Source organism: Megalobrama amblycephala, linkage group LG7, assembly GCF_018812025.1.
Source record: "Megalobrama amblycephala isolate DHTTF-2021 linkage group LG7, ASM1881202v1, whole genome shotgun sequence".
In the NCBI taxonomy this organism is placed as follows: Eukaryota; Metazoa; Chordata; class Actinopteri; order Cypriniformes; family Xenocyprididae; genus Megalobrama; species Megalobrama amblycephala.
Window position 1 is genome coordinate 29,851,189 of NC_063050.1, and position 19,731 is coordinate 29,870,919.

Here is a 19,731-nt window from a genome sequence, read left to right on the forward strand (position 1 = left end):
CAGATCTACCACAGGCTCAGCACCCTCCTACTTCCACTCACTCTTACAAGTCTACACTCCTACCAGAAGCCTACGGTCTTCAAAGGAGCGAAGGCTTGTGGTACCGTCGCAGAGAGGCACGAAATCACTCTCCAGGACATTCTCATTCACTGTCCCTTGCTGGTGGAATGATCTTCCTGCCGTCATCCGGAATGCTGAATCCCTGGCAACATTCAAAAGACAGCTGAAAACTCATCTTTTTCGTGAGCACTTAACCTCATCTTAAAAAAAAAAAAAAATTCTTATACCTATCCTTTCACTTCCTCTCTATTGTAGCTTATGATACTCTAAGCACTGCCGATAACTTTTATTGTGAGCACTTCTTGTCTATTTGCCTCGTCATGACGACTCGCTTGTTGTATTCCTCACTTGTAAGTCGCTTTGGATAAAAGCGTCTGCCAAATGAATAAATGTAAATGTAAAATTGCACTTACATATGATGCTCGATTATGTGTTGTGTCTCATGCATTTTAGGTTAAAAAGAAAAGTTATTTTTTTGTGTGTGAGCTGCAGTATCCTTGTCAAACTAAATAAAACTGTATGCATACTTTAAAAAAAAAAAACATACTCTGACCACCTCTTGAGATGGTCTCAATTTGGTTCACCTTAATGGGGTTTGCTTTGGCACATTCACATGTCAGTTCATGCCAATTGTTATAAGAACTTGGAAACTAACAAAGTATGGAAAAGTGGTATGGATATTGTAGCGGAAAAGGCCTGAAGCACAGCAAATTATGTGAGGGAGACAATATAGAGCTATCATACACAGGACAGGCTTTAGTCATCTTTTTTGCCTCACACCATGAACTGCCTCTTATATATGCACAACACAGAGAGAGAGAAACCTAAGGGAGTACAAAATACATCATTAGGGTTCTGCCCCATGAACATGTCCTGATGTCCCCAACACACACACACAGACTCATTCGTACACACTCAGCTGTATCTCACCCCACTGCCCTTTCATTCCATGAGTCATGATACACAATGTCACCACCGAGAGACATCACTCTTCCTGTTTATATCCTTCTGTTTAATACTCTTTTAGCCCAGTCTCATAAATTCAAATCATTTAGTGTGTGTGATCTAGAAAAATCTATGGTTTTTACAGCATTCTCATGAAGCTACACTATGTAATGTGGTATAAATGGCCATTTTATGACTTGTTAATGCTATAATTACTACATGATTTCATTAAAGTTTTAATATTTTAAACAACATTTTCCCCAATAGTTTAATTAAGCCATTCAATAATGTAAACTTACTAGCTGTTACAATTAAAACCACTGTGCACTCTCTAGATTTTCTCATTAAATTCTCCTTTCAGTGAACTACAATTGTAACTGTTATAGTGCTTTTGAATCACAACTTGTTAAAGTCAGCATGAAGTTGCAATAGTCATTTCTTTCCTATTGTCACATATATCTGATTGAAACGGCTTCTCAACCAAGGAAAAATGTTGGCCGAAACTTGAATTTGTCCATTGTTGATTGAATCGTTGTTTGCTATTGCTGTGATCTCATGTGAGTGAGAGCTTGTCCCACCCAACACGTCATCAGAGAAGGGAAGAGATGTCGTTACAAGAGGGAAAGGAAATTATTTTGATTAAAGATTACATGGGCACATGAAATTTAAAGAAAAAATGAAGTGTACAGATAAATCATTCATAATAAATACTGCAATATTCCATAAAAATAAGAATTGGCAATTTAGATTTCATGGTTACTTTAAGCAACTATCAAAGTCAGTGTTGCAATGTAACAGAAGTAGCAACAGATCTTCTCTTCCATATTGTGACATACATCCAAGCGAAACAGTTGGAAAAGGAAGAAAAAAAAATGTAGAGAGGGTCTCACTAGTTGTTGATTGGATGGAGGCAGATCTGAGTGTGAGCTTGCAGTCAATTGTAAAATGAATTGGAGAAATTTGTTGTTTCACAGGAATGCTGATATTATTATGCTGACAAAAATGTTAAAGAATACAATGTATGCATGAATGAATTGTTCACAATAAAATCAGTAACATGATTTAGAAAAAAGATGCGTTGCATTTTCATCTCAACGCATCTCTAAATTCACCCAAATCTTGTCACGGTTAAGACTATAGGTTGTCACTTGTGCTCTTGATAAGTTGTCTGAGAACATTCTGTTATTTAGGGATGAATGAGTAGTTTTTGTAATCAAGGGTTGCTGGTCAGAATGGCATTTCACACTCTAAACTGGGGTAGTGTTGAACGATTAATGTAATGTAGTGGGTAATTGCTGTAATTGTGTAACTATAATTAGTTTAATTATGCGGTTGAGTACTCAGCGCTGGAAAGGTGCAGTCTCTGCCAAAGAGCTGAAAGGAACAGATACTCAGATTTTATTACTGGTATGAGAGCTTAGCTTCTAAGTCACCATTGAAATAGTACGTAATTGTAAGTCTTAATGGGAGGGCCAGATAGACAATATTTTTCTGTTTGTATGATAAATAGATCTGATGCAGCAAGGGCCTATTATCTACTGTTTTCATCTGCGTTTTCCACACTGCCATCAGAATTTCTGTTCATTGCACCTGGTTTTCTCATCCCTCCTGCCATCCCATTTTCTCTTTTCCCTTCATTATTTTTTCTGGGCTGATCTCATGGATTGATAGCATTTGGGTCAAGTGCACTGTAAGGGGACCAGAGGCCATTCCATCCTTACAGCCAGTTTCAATCAGCCAGAGATGGGCTATAAACCTTGAGGGAGTTGTGCTGTTTATCACAGTAAATCTCAGAAATGAAGATGCCTTGAGGATCAGAGAGGCTTTCATGAGGCAGGATTAGATTAACTGCTTAACTTTTTGTTAGAGTAATACCACCTTGCTAAGTTCTGGGTTCTATTATATTAGATGTTTTTTTTTTTTGTTGTTGTTGTTTTTTCCCTCCAATAACTGGATGTGCAGAGATGCAGACTGACACAGACACATTAGAAACTGATTGGAGGATATATATATATATATATATATATATATATATATATATATATATATATATATATATATATATATATATATATATATATATATTTATTTTTTCCCTTTTTCTTGTTATTGTTTCCAACATCATCATTCAATGTAGTTTATTTAGGGCCCTGTGAAATCCATTTTATTTTCCCCCTCAAATCTTGTTTTATTTCTTACCTTTATTTTTTCTGGAATCCCTGTTTTATTATTTAATCAAATTTATTATAAATAATCAAATGGAATGTCAAAAATTCCTTTATTTTTTGGAAAACAAAGTGCTGCACAATAGAGTTTCACAATAGAGGTTAACTCTAAATTAAAACATGGACGAATATTGTGTGATATTTTATTTCTTAAAGTATATTCTAGTCATTAGTAATAATATTTCTGTCATAATTTCTTCAAGCTAAACTGAACTTTTATTCTGGCATGTTGTAGTGAAGACCATTGAGTTTCTGTGTGTATCTGATGATAGTTTTCAAGACATTTCACGTTTATACAGTAAATTCAGATTTAATGGCTGGATTCCATGATTCTGTTTGCATTTTCTGCATCAGGCCCTATTTATTTAAAGGTGCCCTAGAATTAAATATTGAATATACCATGGCATAGTTGAATAACAAGAGTTCAGTACATGGAAAAGACATACACTGAGTTTCAAACTCCATTGTTTCCTCCTTCTTATATAAATCTCATTTGTTTAAAAGACCTCCGAAGAACAGGCGAATCTCAACATAACACCGACTGTTACGTAACAGTCGGGATCATTAATATGTACGCCCCCAATATTTGCATATGCCAGCTCATGTTCAAGCATTAGACAAGGGCAGGACGTCTGGATGTGCACAGCTGAATCATCAGACTAGGTAAGCAAGCAAGGACAACAGCGAAAAATGGCAGATGGAGCAATAATAACTGACATGATCCATGATATCATGATATTTTTAGTGATATTTGTAAATTGTCTTTCTAAATGTTTTATTAGCATGTTGCTAATGTACTGTTAAATATGGTTAAAGTTACCATCGTTACTTACTGTATTCATGGAGACAAGAGCGATCGTTATTTTCATTTTTAAACACTTGCAGTCTGTATAATTCATAAACACAACTTCATTCTTTATAAATCTCTCCAACAGTGTGTAATGTTAGCTTTAGCCACGGAGCACTATCAAACTCATTCAGAATCAAATGTAAACATCCAAATAAATCCTATACTCACATAATCTGATGTATGCATGCAGCATGCATGACGAACACTTTGTAAAGATCCATTTTGAGGGTTATATTAGCTGTGTGAACTTTGTTTATGCTGTAGGCAAGCGCGAGCTCCGTGGGTGGGGAGCAGGAGCATTTAAAGGGGCCACAGCCTAAATCAGGCTCATATTTAATGATGCCCCAAAATAGGCAGTTAAAAAAATTTATAAAAATAAATCTATGGGGTATTTTGAGCTGAAACTTCACAGACACATTCAGTGGACACCTTAGACTTATATTACATCTTTTAAAAAGACGTTCTACGGCACCTTTAAGGGAGCATTCTTTGATTGCTTTTTGTCTATATTTTAACCCTTTGAGCGGTACGGTCCCACATATGGGATTTTTATTTCTGTGCCCCTGGGCGTACGGTACCACATATGGGATTTCGAACGTTCAGCGACGTCACATAACTGCCAGATTCAAACTGTGCTTTCGCGCTCTGGCTGCGAGACGGACGCGCGCAGCTCTTGTCATATATCACAGCTATGCAGCGTTTTCAGCCACATAATGTTTCTTTTAAGGTTTCAGACATTTAAATATGCATAATCACCATTAAAACAATACATTAAGAGTTTTATCAAATACACACTGATGTCCGACATCAGTGGAAGCAGCAATAACAAATATAATTTGCCGACATTTATTCATATCAGACGCACATAATGGGCCTAAGTAACTATAACGTTTACTCTATTATTCTTCCAGTTCACCAGCCACTTACTTGCATATATTTCGGGAGAAATTGATGAATTCACCTGCTGTAAATCCGACTGACAGGACTCTGTGAACTGCAGCGCAAACTAAGATGGCGGCGCCCATCTCGCATTATAGATCAAGATAAAGATCATTTATAAAGGTTTTAAAACGACAAAGCACACTCACTTACACATATTTGAGAATCGGAATATCATATAGTTGATGACATGGTAAGCAATTTTGCGAATATTTTAAATGTAAAAGGAAAAACTAAATAATAGCGATCCATCTGTCATACAGTGTTATTGTTGCTGCGTTCAGCGCTCGTGACACGCAAGACGCGTCGCCATGGAAACATTAAAGGCAAACGTTCTAAAATAACGGTCGCCTTAAAAAAACTGGGGGGACAGTTAGAATATTTTAAACTCACCATCGAAAGGGTTAATCACAATTCAAATAACAGCATATTGTGGCATTACTGTCAGGTCCATATCTTACAGTAAAAGTCTGTTTACAAAGCCTGCGGCAAAATTGCGACTGATTTATCAAAGAATCCACAGTGAAATGTACCGAACAAATAATGCTCTACCGAGACATTCACATAGCTGAAAATAAATAACCACTTTCCTAGCATTAGGATCCTTTGGAAAGTAATGTTATTTTTAGTCCAGTGATCCTGTATCTCTCTTCTCTCCTCATCTCACTAATGTGCCAGTGGGCAGGGCCAAAGATATGATGATGAAGAAGCAGAGGCGGTCTTTAGTCGCACTATGATGTCATAATGTGACAAAATCCGAAATTAGTCATTTTGGGAGCTTGGGTTCAATAAAAGCTGTTTGAACTAACAAGGAAGTTTTGAGTTCTGAAACTTACAGGATGTTTTAATAGTACAAAGACCTCTTATATGACAAAAGATCAAGGAAAATTAGATTTCTCAATTTATATTAATCTAATATGTTGCAGTGGTGTGTGAGTGACGGCAAAATTTGAAACATTTAGTCCTTTAATTTGAAATTTATTTGAATTTAGGTTCATACAACAAGACCAAAACAGATTCATTCAAATGAACTAATTTTTGTTTTGGAAAAAAATAATTGTTGATTTAATTTAGTCCTTTTTGTCTAAAGGTTGTTTCAATTTAGTGGAATTTCAGCTGGAATTTAATTTAATTCATTGAATGTTTTTCCAAAATAATGAAATGATGAATAGAAACTCAAATGTAAGGATCTAATTGGAGTTACAGTTATTTTAAGATTATCACCATTCCTTTGGCTTTTTTTTTTTTTTTTACTAATTTTGCTCACGTCTGCTAGATGACCGTGGGTGACATCTAACTCTAGGTGACTCTGTTTTGATAGGACAGTAAAGGTGAACACTTTGTCAAAGTTGACCTTGCCTCACCTCACTATTATGCAGGGAGGGGGGAAAAATGAACAAAATACCAGGATTTGCATAACATGACAACAAAAGCTGATTGAAGCAGTGATGTGCATATGACTGTAGTATTTTAATGTAGTTTCTCATTTTAATAAGCCGAAAGACCAAAGGGCTTATTAAGATAAACACAGCAGCATTCTGATTCACATTAGAGCAACTAAAAGCTTAGGTTTCAAGGCTTATAGGTTTACTTTGTCTATCAACAAAATGGCAAAAAACCCTGACTTTGTCATGTCGAATTTCTGCGCTAAAATTGGACATGTTCTGTCTGGCACATTCATCTATTTAAAAGACATCCTTGAACTGCATTAGCTTTATCACTGCTCTTTTATAAGGCCTCCTGTGTACATTTCTTGCTGTCCACCCCAGCAGGCATGTAATGGTCTAATTCTCACTTGGGAGCCATTATTAGCTCAAAGGTTAGTTCCGTCACACTGAATGAATGATAAGCCTAATTAAAGTTGATGGAGAACAAGAACAGGAATGATGAGTAGGCAAAACTCCAGCTTCTGTTTCCACAATTAGGATTGTGACCCCCTTTAAACAGAGATATCAAGTTATTTAGATTAGTTGGTCCAATGAGTCTGTTCGTTCAAAATGTAGTAGATGTCAAATTTAAAGAGAGTTTATTAATGTTACATCAAAGAAACATGACAGATTGATAGTTAATGGATACTTTTCAAGATTAGTCACATAAATGATATACATTTAAAATGGGCAGAACTTATGTTTTCAAGGTGTACTTCATAGTGAGCTGTATTGTCAAGACTTTATTGGTTAAGAGAGCTATATTAGTCTTCAATTCAATAGCATTTAAATTTAGCTACACTTATGGTTCAGCTTTATATTATTGTTTTTTGGTAATTTTGTAAGTAAGCTTGGAGCTAATTTTTATGGTAATTATAGTGATTTGTTTTTGTTTCAAATGTTTATCTTTAAAGAGGCGATCATTGAAACTGCCAGGTCATTTGGGATGATGGGAAAAATGTCCTTTTGACCTTACGTGAGCGTTAGTGACTGGAATAATTTGCATGCTTTGAAATTAGACTAATTGGACGTTCTTTGATGTACAGACCAACAGAAAAAGGTTATTAAATGAACTACAGCATGAGAACGCTGGATGAATCAACAGAGAATTTAGCCTCTAACTATTTGAAACCAACCCCTGTAAAACAAGCTTTTATTTTTTATTACCTTTGACTATTATGAGCTGCATATGAAAATATACTTCATTCAGTATGCCATTTGTGCAGTAATGCTGTTGTTGTATTGAATACTTCATTGTTGTGATGGTGTAAGTGCTTGAACTGATTTGTATCCAGAAAATGACCTGTTCAGCTGATCAGACCTTTCTTAGGGGCCTCATATTATTGGATAATTCAGTATTATTGCCATTCGCATGCTTGTGCCGTCCTTGAGCAATTCATTATGTGTGTTTACCAGGGTTGTATGCTATTCAGGATTGAATTGAAAATGCCTTTTAAATTCCAATTCAATTACTGAGTTTGCATTGGTAGCAAACAAGATGCTGTGAAATTCAGATTTTAATGTAAAGCTGTTGAATTGAAGTGAACTTCAAGGAAACAAAGAAACAAGGAAATTCCTCCCCCCTTTTTTTTTTTACAAGAAAAGCAAAATTTTTCAAAACAAATTTAATATTTTGGCTTGACAAAGCCTAAGTTTTGAAGAAAGTCTTTAAAGGTTAGTTCACCCAAAGAAAAAAATGTTGGCATTATTTACTCACCCTCATGTCATTCTAAACCTGTATGACTTTATTTCTTCTGTGGAACAAAAAAGAAGATATTTTGAGAAATGTCTCTGTTTTGTTTGTTTTGTTTTGTTTTGTTTTGTTTTGTTTTGTTTTGTTTTGTTTTGTTTTGTTTTGTTTTGTTTTGTTTTGTTTTGTTTTGTTTTGTTTTGTTTTGTTTTGTTTTGTTTTGTTTTGTTTGTTTTGTTTTGTTTTGTTTTGTTTTGTTTTGTTTTGTTTTGTTTTGTTTTGTTTGGTTTGGTTTGGTTTGTTTTGGTTTGGCTTGGTTTGGTTTTACCAACAACTTCTTTTATGTTTCGCAGAAGAAAGAAAGACATACAGGTTTGAAAAAACATGAGGTGAGTAAATAATATGATTTTTATTTTTATTTTTATTTTTAATTAATTTATTTTTTGGGAGGGGGTGAATTGTCGCTTTAAGTTTGAAGTTTATATTGTTTAATTTGTTTGAATTGCAGTTCCGTAAATTCATCTTCCTGTCATTCAGAATTCCTACATTAATTTTCAGCATTAGCTCTAATAGGTGCTGCTTTAATACTGATTTTGTAATCTGTTTGCTTTCAGTGGAGTTCATGTACCTGGATTTGGCCTCTTTGAAATCTGTGCGGCAGTTTGTCCAGAGATATAAAGCCACAGGTTTGCCACTGCATGTCCTTGTCAATAATGGTATGTAAATTTCTGAATTCCTCTTAACATTAGGCAATTTTCCCACTGTAAATGTATCATTAGATTACAGCAATTGTGCTGTAATTGTGCTTGTGTATTGTGTTTGTATTTTAATATTCTGTCATATTTGTCATATTTGCAGTGTCTAACATTTTAGGTTTTATTTATTTAAAGCTGCAGTCTGTAACTTTTTTTGGTTAAAAATTATCCAAAATCAATTTTTGAGGAAGTACATAATCAGCCAGTGTTCAAAACTAACTCCTTACCTTAGCCTGAGTCACAACGCTAAGTTTGTAACAATGTGTTCTAATCTGAGTGGTACTGGTAGGTTTCCGTGGGAAATTCGAGCATGCCGCCATTCGTCTTTGCGTCATTACATCACGTCTGTTTACATAAAGAAGGAGTCCCATCTAGTAGGCTATATCGCATGTGAGGATAATGCAGGTGGTGGATAATTTATAGCCTTTCTCAGTTGGTCAACAAAAGTGGCATATTTGTCACTTGTTCACATGACATTTTCCGGTGAAAATTCTTATTTTGGTCATACTTCCAAGACTACAATCTGTGATTCCGAAGTACAGTATCCACCGGTGTGGTGACCGACAGCCACACATTCCCTCAAAACATTAGATTCATCCGCGCTGAGGAGCTGTGCCGATGCACAATCCCCGTAAAGATGATAATTCTGCAAATAACTGCAATTGCAGGTTTCAAACAGAGATGGTGACAAAAAGGCAAAACTTACGGACTGCAGCTTTAATGATTTAAAGCATTCTTATTAAAGGTGCCCTAGAATTACAAATTGAATTTACCTTGGCATAGTTAAATAACAAGAGTTCAGTAAATGGAAAAGACATACATTGAGTCTCAAACACCATTGTTTCCTCCTTCTTATATAAATCTCATTTGTTTAAAAAAACCTCAGAAGAACAGGTGAATCTTAACATAACACCGACTGTTACGTAACAGTCGGGATCATTAATATGTACTCCCCCAATATTTGCATATGTCAGCTCATGTTCAAGGCATTAGACAAGGGCAGCCAGTATTAACGTCTGGATCTGTGCACAGCTGAATCATCAGACTAGGTAAGCAAGCAAGGACAATAGCGAAAAATGGCAGATGGAGCGATAATAACTGACATGATCCATGATAACATGATATTTTTTGTGATATTTGTAAATTGTCTTTCTAAATGTTTCGTTAGCATGTTGCTAATGTACTGTTAAATGTGGTTAGTTACCATTGTTTCTTACTTTATTCACGGAGAAAAGACTGTCATTATTTAAATTTTTTAAACACTTGCAGTCTGTATAATGCACAAACACAACTTCATTCTTTATAAATCTCTCCAACAGTGTAGCATTAGCCCGTTAGCCACTGAGCATAGCCTTAAACTCATTCAGAATCAAATGTAAACATCCAAATAAATACCATACTTACGCGATTAGACATGCTGCATGACGAACACTTTGTAAAGATCCATTTTGAGGGTTATATTAGCTGTGTGAACTTTGTTTATGCTGTTTAAGGCAAGCGCGAGCTCCGTGGGCGAATTTAAAGGGGCCGCGCAGCCTGAATCGGCGCATATTTAATGATGCCCCAAAATAGGCAGTTAAAAAAAAGAATTTAAAAAAAAAAAATCTATGGGGTATTTTGAGCTGAAACTTCACAGACACATTCAGGGGACACCTTAGACTTATATTACATCTTTTAAAAAGACGTTCTACGGCACCTTTAACAAAAAATATATTTTTACTGCATTTATTCATTTAATAAAGTTAATATTAATTTCTAAATTGTATAAATAATAGATATTACATTTTATAAATTAAAATTAATGTATAATGAACAATAAAAGCTGCAAAATTGCTGTTTATTCTTAGTTTATGATACCTAATGCATTAACTTGTAAAGTGTTAACTGTTACGTATTTATCATTTATAAGTTGTCTCTCAACTTCTAATCTCTTGCGTCCTCCTAAGCTCGCTCTGTTGGACATGTCTGGTCTGTGTCCTGAGGGCCTTGGGGGTTGTTTGTTTTAACTGAATGACTTTTATTTAGAAGCCTGCCCCAGGGAATGTCTCAAAATGACAGGAACAGTCACACACTGTCCTCACCCTAACAGTGAGAATTAATAATTCACGATCCCCTTTTCCTGTTTGCTCTCTATGGCACACACCCCTCCCATCTGATGCCAGCTGATGGGCCAACGCATTTGTGCCACCCCATTGAGGGTCTAATGATGCAGAAAGGTCAACACTTGACCCCTCTAGTTCTCTGGCTGGACAAGACACTGCATGTGTCTGAGGAAGAGTCGAGGGACATTGATTCTCTCTTCAGAGAACATGGATCGATAAAATTAGGATTCATTAGGTTCAACTTTCCAGTGTGAGTTTAATTAAAAACATACTGTTTAATGTTCATTTAATATGCTTAGGACATTTTTATAATCCTGATTACTGTTTTCTCCTGCGAACTGAGCTGTAATTCTGTTAAGAGCAAAATAACGATGAAACATGTTTTCAAGAGCAGAGGCTTATTCCCGCATGAATGCTAGTGCTCAGTCTCAGTCAGGGTTTTAAACCAGATTACATCCATTTAATATTGGGATTCACCAACTTTAATTATCTTGTGGTCGCTCTTTGTAAAGACATAGAAAGGGTATGTTTATCTGTGAATGTGACGCATGATGATCTTCACATCTTTTCATTTTTTGAGACATTATTTCTTCTCAGCAAGAACATGAATTAAGCAGAAAGAGACACATTAAGAACATTAGTGGCGGAAATGGTTATTCGCTAGTTCAGTTTCATATGAAGACATCTCTGATATCCTTCTCTGTGTGTGTTAAAAGCCGTTCAGAAAGATGCGAATCAATAAACCAGCAATACTCAATCCACGGTATTCAGAGAGCTGCATGCGGTACAATGTTCTCTGAGCGCATGAAGTTCATTTCTTTTCAGTGACTCAGAAATGACTTATGAGTCATTTTTAAGGTGTGAATACTTGATCAAGCTTCTTTCCTGTGTCCTGCATATTCTGTCTGTTCATAATATATCAGCAATGATGTTCCTTTATGTCTGCAGCTGGCGTTATGCTTGTTCCGGAGAGGAGAACAGAGGATGGATTTGAGCTGCACTTTGGGCTAAACTACCTGGGCCATTTCCTGTTGACCAACTTGTTGCTAGATGTCCTGAGGAAGTCAGGCAAACCTGGGAAATGTTCCCGAATAGTTATTATGTCTTCAGCTACCCATTATGGAGGAAGATTAACTCTGGATGACTTGCAGGGAAGGTTAGAAGCTTTACTGTATTACCCTTGAGATTCTTGCCTCAAGCCTTTTTGTGAATGGAAGGGATGAACAGAATCTTAAAGATAAAGATTTAATCTTCCTACTTGTATTTAAAATCTTTTTTTTTCTTTCCGTATGGTTCGGCACCACTAATGACTCTATAGTGCTACATGTAAGAGACATCCAATTTTATATTCTGTTTTTGCCGTCTTCTCTGACTGCACACACAAACAAAAACATACAACCCAGTCATTGTAGTCATATTTACAAACAGATTCTGAGTCCGTTCTTTTTTTAAACAATTTTTTAATAAATCATTTTAATGCTTATTTTGTCTTGTTTTAACTCATAAGTTATCATGAAACACCCTAGTGGGCCCCGGGCCCCATGGTAAAATGAATTGTAAAATTACTCATTTATCTGTTTTTTTTATTTTTTTATTTTTTTTATTTAAATTATATTTGCTATCATCTATCACTCACTCAAACTGTTAAATGTTCTTCATTTTTAGCAGATCTCAAAATTAATGTCCATTCATACGGTACATTATAATATTGTAATGCCTAAATTCCCATAAAGCATTCAAAATTATTATTATCTTTTTTTTTTTTTTTAGTGTTTTATTTTTAACTTAAAGGATTAGTTCACTTCTGAATGAAAATTTCCTGATAATTGACTATATGCACGGCTACTTACTGGCCAGTTTGGGCATTTCTGGTGAACTGTTAGCTGTTCATTCTGTACTCGCTGTACATCGACACAAAACCATCAGTGGTTGACTTTTTAATGTTGTATTCATATTTTAATGCAGTTATCACGTTTACCTAATTTGCCAATAAACCAGTTTTATTGATTGCAATAAAGACGAAGCTATTGGGACCGTTTAAGAAACGCGGTGTCTGTAATTAGACATGCACACGCATAATTTTTTCCAGCACTTCAAATGTTATTTTTAATGTGATGACCATAAACATTACTTATTCATCCTTCTGAGATTGTCCCCATTTGTAAAACTGAACGTTTCAAAATGTAGGAAATCCAACATTTGATAGAAAACACTTATTTAAAAATAAAAAAGACAATAATTACCACTATAACCAGCAGGTGGCGGCTGAGTAGCATTTATTTGCGCATAGTATATAAGCCATTTCCTCTAATAGTTTTTCACTTAGTTTCGTTTTTGACTAAATATTAAACATTATAAAATAACTATGTTTAAAAATACATTTTGTCAATGTGAAGTATGACGTACTCACAAAATCTTATGAAAAACAATAACTTTTCTTGTGAATAAATTACATAGAAAGCAAGCACTCCGCTTTCCCTTTGTGATCACAGCAGCTGTCAGTCAGTGCAGCGCAAGATCAATGATTTTGGCACACTTGTGAAAACACAGATTTTATTCAATGAATCTAACTAAAGTGCACAATAAATATTTAAATTTTGACGCTTTTTTTTTTTCATTGAATTTAGCCAAGGAGGAACACTGAGGCACATCTTTATTTATTTTTATTTTTTTTATGTCGTCTTACGTCTGAATAGCTAAATTAATGCTATGCCTGACTATTTAAATGACTATATTCTGATTATAAACTAAGTATTACACTACTGATGCTCAACACACCAGCAAGTGACATCTCACCGGAAGTTTTCCAGCTGGCTTTTATTACTGCGTAAGTTCTAAAGAACGCTCTGTGCATATAGTCAATTTACTCACCCCCATGTCATCCAAGATGTTCATGTCTTTCTTTCTTCAATTGAAACGAAATTAAGGTTTTTGAGGAAAACATCCCAGGATTCTTCTCAATATACACTGTGTGCAGAATTATTAGGCAAGCTGATTTTCTGATCATATTTTTTTTCCAAGCACATTTTACCAATTCCAATCCACATCAATCTTAATAACTACTATTAATATTGTTTTTAATCATTTATAAGTGATATATAATTGTTCATGAAGGCTGGAAATGAAAAATGCCTTATATTCAGGTGTGCAGAATTATTAGGCAGGTTTGCTTTTACGGGCAAAATGAGCCAAAAAAAGAGATTTAACTCAGACTGAAAAATCAAAAATTATTAAATACTCACGAGAAGGACGCAATACTAATGCAATACTAGAATTTGCAAAGTGAAAGCATGACCAAGGGAAAGCAAAATGCTCATGGGGTCAGCGGGGGTCATACAAAATCAGGTGGAAAAGAAAAGACACATGTTAACTGCAAAAGATTGAAGAATTAAGGTGAAGAATTAAGTGTGAAACCATCAGGAACCCTTTAGTCTCCAGCGCCACCATTTTCCAGAACTGCAACCTACCTGGAGTCTCCAGAAGTGCAAGGTGTCAGGATCTCAGAGACTTAGGTTAGCTAAAGAATCCTAAAAAATGACCCGCTCTTAATAATAATCACAAGCTGAAATGTTGTGAAATACATGAAGACTGGGTTTTTATAGGCTTTATAGACAGACAGCTTGAGAGTGACTCCTGAAGGACCAGCACCACATCCTCTTGTACCACTGTTTGAAGAATTTATCTTCCAAAATCTGGCAGTCCAGATGGCACCCCTCTGGAGTCTGAGGCTGATTTGGGGCCTGGAGAAGTTTTGACATGCCCTGACATTTGTGCTTTTTTCAGTTGTTCATAAACATATTAATGACACAAGTGTCATTACACTGTATTCAGCACAAACTAGGCTACCATAATATGTGAGGAACATGTGTGTACATGTTTGTGTTTTTGAAGGAATAACGTTTATGCGTGGTTACTGAAAAAACCTAACTAAGTCTTAAGTCACTGATATAAGGCCAATCCAAAAGTATATTGCAATTCTGTGTTCACAAGACTTTTGGGTAGACTGAAAGGTTGTAGACTAGAGTTTTTGCTTCAAAATTATGTAAAAATTATGCTGACTACTCTTTCATTTATAACAATATACTGATTTAGTTTTTGTAAGACACTTTTTGCCAAGAAACACGGTATGCGAGGAGGCGTGAATCATCATGAATAATGGCTCATTCTCACCTGTGAAGACAAAAGAATTGAATAGTAATGACCTTCTCGAAAAGACTTGCATATTAATGAGGCATTTCAGTCAGGTAGGCTGTGAAAAAAAACTTCTGTGATGTCTCAAGCTCATCATGGTATATGAAACATACAGAAAAATTTTATTACAATATAAAATAATGGTTTTATATTATACTTTAAAATATAATGTATTTCTGTGATGCAAAGAGTCTGAATATAGGCTTTTAGTTTATTAAGCATGCACATTTGGAGAAATATAGGATTCTCATATGTTTATGTCAATTTTCTATACAGAGGAGTTAGCTTGCCTAATTTAATATTCATTGTTATGGACTCTCTATGAGGGTTCGCTGGTGTTTGTTGCAATTCATTTCAGTGCAGCCGGAGGGCGCTCTGTCCTAGAAAAGGAATAAAGGTTTAGTCCACAAATTCACCTAAGAAGAAGACGATATTCCATGAATGGTGTTTACCAATTCATACTACAGCCGGAGGGCGCTAAAGAAACAAAAACTCACTTAAAACTTATCAATAGAAGAAAACAAACAGGAATTTACTGAATGTCTTCCAACTTTAAAGATCGCTAACCATAAGCCCTTTAAGGGGGGAGGGGGGATTCATCCAGATAAACAATTTTCAAGGCAATAAATACACGATTGAGATGATGAATGCATGTGTTAACCAAGTCTCTGAATTTGCCTTTATCAGTGAAAAAATAGCGCTGGCTCCGTGGGTGTGGCCGCATTAGTGGGTAATGAGCTGAATCACCTAGGACTTCTGACATGGCGAAACATCTCTTTTCATACAGATTACATAAACGCAGAATGTTTGTTTTCGATTTGACTTGCACGATTTAAAACCTGACATTTCAACGTTTTGTTAGACATAAGTATGAATTTTTTGTGATTAGTATTCACTAAGTTACACTTCATTTTCTGAGAACTATCAGATTGGACTTCGTTCAGAGGGAGATGAGAGATCACGCATCATGTTAGTTTTCTTTATTTTACAAAAAGCACAACATTTTGTTTTTACTCTGAGTGTATACAAATAAAAGGAGATATTCTATAGTTTCAATTGATGTATTACTTATGCCTTTCTATGACAAAAAATGACGGAGTATTTTAAGTCTGTTTTGCTGCAATGTGAAAAAAAACCTGCAAAACGCGCCGGCGCGCTTCCACTTGAGACCTCAGAGTGTTGTGGAGAGTGTGTGGGGGGGGGCTCATGCTGTGGTTTGGCACAGAAGATTCCTAATAAATATGTCCTTCAAGGTGAGAGAGAGAGAGGAAGGGATGGGTGCAAAGACATCTGCTGGTATAAATAACGGATAAATGAGTCAGCTGAATGATTAGACATGGATTCTTTATTCTAGGGCATTCTAGGACTTCGAAACCTGCATAGAAAGGAAAGGTTTTTTTAATCAATTTATGTTTTTTTAATGTGAATATAGCAATTATGGACCAATGCTGGTGAAATTTCACAATTCTTGATGCTAATTTCAACACCACAACTAAAACTATTATGCTGTTGAACAAAGTTAAATATAAGTTAAATGTTAAAACTACTTTTAACAAATTAAATTAAAACTGTGATATGCTGCAATCAAGTATTTGTCAGTCAAGTAAACATTTAAAGTGAATTATTCAAGTAAATAGTAAGAAAAAAGGAGAAGAACAAATAAACTAATTGCAATAGAACAAATAGCCTAAAACAATAGAACAAATATACTTAGGTAGGTGTTTTTCTTTTTTTTTTTTCGTCGACTGCTGAAATCTGATTAATGTTTTGCAGTCTGAACGTAAAAAATACATGATAAACCAAATCCAAACCACTCTTTTAGCTGGTCTGAAATCCAGGTTTTTGTTAGTGCATCTCAGTCTGAACAATAAGATCGGATGTGGGATTTATTTATTTATTTTTATCCCCCCCCCCCCCCCCCCCCATCATTCATTGTGTATCATGATGTTACATCAGGTATTGAACAGGTATTGAATATTTCAAATGCATATCTTGACGGGCAAGCTCAAGGTGTGTAAGACCTCAGATCATATATCAAGTGTTATTTCAAAGATATGTCTGAAATAACACCTGAAATGTTATTCTTCACAATCCTTCATGGAAAAGTAATAATTTGCTAAACCTCTGAAGTAGGGCTGCATTTATCGCGATTAAACCACATGCAATTTGGCAAAGGCTGCAATTATTTTATGCACAGCTTGTCAGAGCTGTGCGACTCTGTGATCAGTAGTAAATGCTTCTCCATCTCCATCAGAAACTCAAAATATGCCCTGCCACTGAAGAAGATAACACGCATCATATCGCTGTAGCTGAATTAACAGAAGATTGAAACGCTTTGATTAAACATGACTAATAAACACACGACTGCCTTATTCTGTCTAAGAAGCCACATCATCTCACAGAAGGATGCTAACTGTCGTTATGAAGTGAGTTTGGAGTAAAAACATGTTATTAAATGTTGTCTTTTGTTGGACAAGATGTTAATAAATGCTTCTCATGTCTGGAAAGATGTTTGACGCATGCTGCTTTTTCAAATTTGGAGCATTTGGACTTTATTGACAAGCTGCGCATAAAAAAAAAATCGCACTAAGAATCACGCTTAAGCAATAATCGCATTTAAGTTGAATGCTATTTTTCATTTCGTGCAGCCCTACTCTGAAGCAACTTTGCTTTTAACCTGATGTCAACAAGCTTTCTTATTTTTAAGCTTCCCATTAACCACCTGTTGCATAGAGATCACAAACTCTGCTGTTCCTTAATTTCTAGTATGGAAAGTTCATTTTTAAGAATCCAATTCATTTCTGGTGAATAAAATCAAGTCTTGCCCTACAGTTTTTTTTCCTCATTGAATATCCTGTTTTATTTAGAAATGTGTCACATGACAGAAGTACTGTAAAATGAGTTGCAAATTTTGTTTGGTGCAGTGTCATTATTGTCAATTAAAACTACAACTATTTAAAAAATATAGCTGCAAGCAGCAATTATGGGGCCAAGCACAAAAACGGCACAATAAGCCAGCCAACATGACTGTGAGCATCAGACCAACTGCAAATGTGTGCAATTAAAGACCTATTAAGATCATTTTAGGCAAAAGAGCTAAAAAATGATTAAAAATGAGGATTTGCTGGTTCATCACTTTCGACTAATAGGTGGCGCTGTGACCAAATTAATGTGGTATAGTCAGAGTGAGGTGACGATGACACTTGCAAAGTTTGGTGTCAATATGTCAAAGCATTGCAGAGATGCAGCTTCAAGAGTCGTTTTTGTATCATGCCTTAAATTCGTTGCTCCGGTATACGAAAACTGTTTGACATATCGGTTTGAAATCCATAACTTTTTGTCGGCATGGTCTGAAGATGACACGTTTCAATTTTGGTGAAAATCGGAGCAACGGTCTAGGAGGAGTTGGAAAAAGAAAGAAAAACAATATGGCGGACAGGAAGTTCAGCCGACTATGGCAAATTTGATATCTGTGTTCCCAGAATGACCCAAGGAATCTACTGAGTCCAGTTCCATTACAATCGGTTAATATAGTCAAAAGTTATTAGCATTTTTGTAAATTATGTTATAACTTTTAACCACAAGGTGGCGCTGTGCCAAATCTTTTTGAGTATGGTCAAGGTATGGTGCCAAAGACGCATACTGAGTTTCGTAACGATACGCTAATGCATTCGTAAATTACAGCATTTTAGCACAAAATTCAAAATGGCCGATATGGAAAAATTGAATATCATTTGTTTCGGCATGATGCCCCGAATCTAACAAGACCAAATTTATAATTTTTGGACAAACCCATCAGAAGTTATAAGCAAAAATAGCCATTTTTCATATCCCGGACCAGTAGGTGGCGCTGCCCCGAAATGCTGCTTGTTGCCTCAGGTCATGCTTGTGATGATATGTACCAAGTTTGGTCTGAATACGATAAAGCATTTCGGAGATACAGTCTTATGTCTATTTTTGCAAGCGCTACGTAAAATTTGTTCATGTGTTTTTCGAAAACGGTTTGAGGAATCGACTTGAATTCCGTAACTTTTTGTCAGCATGGTCTAAAGATGATCTGGTTCAATTTTCGTGAAAATCGGAGTAACAGCCTAGGAGGAGTTCGAAAAAGTATAGGTTTTTCAGAAAATTCAAAATGGCGGAAACAATTTCATGACAGAAAATGACGTAATAGGGTGCAGAATTTTGTTTCTAACCCTTGGGGTTCAAAAGTTATTAACATAAACATAAGTGCAATTTTAGACAGCTGGTGGCGCTAGAGGGATTCAGTTAGAGACTCCAAATTTGCTATGGACAAAAGTCAGATTGTCCTCTAACTGTGTGCCAAATTTTACAACTTTCCCGCAAGCGGTTCTATGGGCTGCCATAGACTCCCAGAGCGGAAGAAGAAGAATAATTAAAAAGAAATCTAATGATTACAATAGGTGCCTACACACCTTGCTTGGCCCCTAAAAACTTGTTCTGTAATTGAAATGGTGCTGAAATAAAATGAAACAAAAATATTAGATTAAAAAAAGCTATATAGAAATATTAGAAAACACTACTAA

At 35.5% G+C, this 19,731-nt stretch overlaps 1 protein-coding gene across 3 annotated transcripts in view; it reads left to right on the top strand.

The window, feature by feature from the left end:
* The window catches only part of dhrsx (dehydrogenase/reductase (SDR family) X-linked), a 59,183-nt gene that overhangs the window by 27,889 nt on the left and 11,563 nt on the right, over positions 1–19,731 (top strand). For 2 of the 3 annotated variants that reach the window (XM_048196953.1, XM_048196951.1), the window contains 2 exons: positions 8,751–8,852; positions 11,942–12,149. In XM_048196953.1, coding sequence (XP_048052910.1) covers positions 8,751–8,852; positions 11,942–12,149 — 310 coding nt within the window. The remainder of the gene's footprint in view (positions 1–8,750; positions 8,853–11,941; positions 12,150–19,731) is intronic. The other variant, XM_048196952.1, reaches the window with a different exon arrangement.